Source organism: Olea europaea, chromosome 3, assembly GCF_002742605.1.
Source record: "Olea europaea var. sylvestris chromosome 3, O_europaea_v1, whole genome shotgun sequence".
Classification (NCBI taxonomy): Eukaryota; Viridiplantae; Streptophyta; class Magnoliopsida; order Lamiales; family Oleaceae; genus Olea; species Olea europaea.
In genome coordinates this window covers 6,897,747-6,901,277 of record NC_036239.1, presented here as the reverse complement: position 1 = coordinate 6,901,277, position 3,531 = coordinate 6,897,747, and the positions used below count along the sequence as shown (strand labels likewise).

Sequence of the window (3,531 nt, the reverse complement as noted above, 5' to 3'; positions counted from 1 at the left end):
TGTCCATATCAATTGTTGTGTCTAAAAGTGTGTCGCTTTGATGGAAAAGGCAACTCCATTTTCTTCTTTACACTTACTAAAAGCTTGTTAATTTCTTATTAATGATGGGTTCTCAGTATTAGAAAACTTTGCATAGAGATTTCATTTATTTTTCTTCAATAATCCATTTTAACCTATCAAATAAAGTATAAGCACGTATTGTGTTGTATCGAAAATAATGACATTTCTTTTTGTAACAAGAAAGGTATTTATTTCTTAGTTTCCTATTTTTTATCATCTCAAGATCCCTTATTAAGAAAATGGATCTTCAACCAAAGCATTTTGAAGGCATGCAAATGATTCTATCCAAAGATTCAATCATGCAATGCTTGGTCAAAGAAAATGGAATGGAGATCTTAGAAGCAATAAGAAATGAGTGGATGAATAATAAGCAATCACTAGATAAATAAATTATTTGCTAAAATAATTAACAAGAAATGGCCAAATGGGCACTATCTAATCTTTTCCTTTTGGATGTGGGGAAAAAAAAAAGAACTTGAAGTTTCAGACGTAATCGTTTGCTTTCCTTTTCTTCAACACAAGTTAAGGCTTTATGTCTTTTTCTTAAATTTCATAATCGTTTCTTAGTAATAATATAATACGTGTTTGTGACTTTGTGTCAAAACTCTCCACCGAGTGATTAAGTGGTTTATACTAAAAAATTATCGCTTATGAAAGAATGATTATATATGGGCTGATATATATACTTTTGTTAACTTCAATTATTATAGATTTAAATATTTAATAAAATACATATGAGCAGTCAATTAAATAAATAAACATAAAAAACTAATATGAAGTTTATTAAAAAACGTAGTTAACGAAGTGCAAATGCAAGCTTAGCAACTAACACGTCTTAAATGGAGATCTATTTATAGTGTGCATATGAATGTCGTAATAAGTTTAATTAACGACGCTCTTTCATTCATGTTACAATATTCAATGCATGTCATAAAAAGAGGTGAGAATTCACAACTTTGCTTTATAGATACGAAGCTATATGCCGTTAACATTATTTTACGACATGAATTGCATGTTATAAAAAATGAATTACGTGTAGTGTTTCTTCAACACAGGATATGAGACGTGTCTTTCTTAAATTTGTTTCTTCAAAACAATGTATGAGACGTGTCTTTCTTTATCATTGTTAATCCAGCATCTGAAATGGGAATCCTCGAATATATTTTATGTATATGTTGAAATTTCCTTTCAGTTCTCACTGTTGTGGGTGTTTATTTGTTTGGTGAATACTTGCTACCATAATTCCTAGTCAATTTTGTGTAGAATTCAAACTTTTATTAGAGTTTCAAATTTCAAAAATCCAATATTTTATTTTATTTTGATTCTGGCAGAGGAGTTGCAGTGGTAACGAAGAAATACCTACAATGAATACTGTTCTTGTGAAGGCAATCCCAGCAAACTGTTAATAATCGATGTAAATAAATTCTACCAAATTGTCGATTCGAACTAAGTCGGCAAACATGGAGTTGACTATTTTGGTTGACAATTAATTGTTTAATGAAGAAACAAGACGTTTCGAATGGAGCAAAGGCTCTAACGGGGACTTTTTATTGAAGAATTGACATATGAGTTTTTAATAAGAGAACTCAACTAACATTTTAATTTAAAAGTGAATCAACATGTTACTTTATTATATAGAATTTTAATTAAGATTGGACATAACATAAAATAAAAGTACAGAGTCAAAATATTTATTTAAAGATCCTTATAAGCACATTGTAAAGTTTTAGCCAAGGGCTTATTAAGAGAATTTGGGAGAAGTTGGGTGTCTTTGTTTAAGTAACGGTACATCCGAATAATCAAACGTAGTAAGAGATCAGGGTCACAAGAAAGAACTGAGTTAACTAGGCTCGATAATTGTGAGAAGCAACATAAAAGTTTCGTAAGTATTATTGCCTTCCATCCATAGAGTAATTGCAGCTTGAAAGTTCTAAATTTACAAAAAAGAGTAAGAAATTCGGCCCACGTTTGGTTTAAATAAAAATCAGATTTTAATCAGATTTTTAGACCGTTATAAATTTTCCCCCCCTAATTTTTCAATATTAACAGTTATTTTCCATTTCCAATGTTTAATAATTGGATAATGCTTTGTTGCCAGATAACTATGCCTTTTACTTTCAACCCAAAGCAGAGATTTCCGCCTAAATTCAAGAGAACTAACAAACAGAAAAACAAATTATAGTTATTTAATTACTCTTTTTGGCCAAGTGATTATAATTAATTATAAGTTTTTAAGTCAATCATCGCATAGTAGTAAACCACTCTGAATTGATCAACAAAAAACGTGCTTCCCATTATTTCCTCTTCTTATATACACAATAGCCTGCACATTTTTCCGTTCATCAATACCAAGATGCCAACGCCTAAGCACAAAATGCCCACTCCAAAGCGGCGGCCACCGCCTCCGCCGGCCCCGAATGTGGTGGCGCCAGCTGAGAATTCACCTCCTAAGCCTCAAGTCACTCTACAAGAACCATCCCGTAAAAAGAATCCCTCCAAGTCCACTAAACTTTTCCAGCGTGTCCGATCAGTTTTCCGGTCATTTCCTGTCATCAATCCTCCATGCAAGATGCCTGTTCCGATCCACGATGGCCATATTCACGGCGGAAAACAGCTGACCGGAACCCTATTCGGGCACCGGAAATCTCGTGTAAACATAGCAATTCAAGAAAACCCCAGGTGCCTTCCGGTTCTTGTCCTTGAACTCTCAATTCAAACTGGAAAACTCCTTCAAGATATGGGATTGGGACTTGTTCGAATTGCACTCGAATGCGAAAAACACCCTACTGAGAAAATCAAGCTGATGGACGAACCTATCTGGACTATGTACTGCAATGGAAGAAAAGCTGGATATGCAGTAAAAAGAGACGTGACGGATGATGATTTGAAGGCTATTCAAATGCTTCATGCAGTGTCAATGGGAGCCGGAGTTCTTCCCGGCGATGCCGCAGACTTGCCGGAAGGGGAACTGACATATTTGAGAGCTTATTTTGAACGAGTGACTGGATCGAAGGATTCAGAGACGTATTACATGATGAATCCAGATGGAAATAGTGGGCCTGAACTGAGTATTTTCTTTGTTAGAGTCTGATCAATTAATTAATAATTGAAAAACATTTATATCTGTCTGGGTCTTGTGGTTTGTTTATTTAGAGTTATGTTATATATTGAGATTAAGAAATTTATCATCAATATTGTTATTGAGATCATTATTGCATGCATGTATATTTCTGTTTTTTGATTAATTACATATGTAGGGGAAGATTGGAAAGAAGGAAAAACCTGTAGGCCCTGTCCTAACAGTTTGGACAGGGCCTACGTGGCTTTGTACGTCCAACATAGTGTTTGAAAAGAATCGGTTTGGACAGGGCCAACGCACGTGGCCTTGTCCGTCTAGCACGGTTCTTGAAAAGAATCAGTTTGGACAGGGTCTACGTGGCCTTGTCCATCCAGCACGGTTCTTGAAAAGAA

At 34.4% G+C, this 3,531-nt stretch overlaps 1 protein-coding gene across 1 annotated transcript; it reads left to right on the top strand.

The window, feature by feature from the left end:
• Positions 1–2,328: 2,328 nt before the first annotated feature.
• Positions 2,329–3,246, top strand: LOC111391375 (protein MIZU-KUSSEI 1-like). The gene has a single exon (XM_023016590.1). The coding sequence runs from the start codon at positions 2,414–2,416 to the stop codon at positions 3,149–3,151; it is 738 nt and encodes a 245-aa protein (XP_022872358.1). The 5' UTR covers positions 2,329–2,413; the 3' UTR covers positions 3,152–3,246.
• The last annotated feature ends 285 nt before the right edge of the window (positions 3,247–3,531 follow it).

What these genes read in the sequence shown, in the direction of transcription:
- LOC111391375 (XM_023016590.1), top strand. Translation starts at nt 2,414, where the DNA reads ATGCCAACGCCTAAGCACAAAATGCCCACTCCAAAGCGGCGGCCACCG.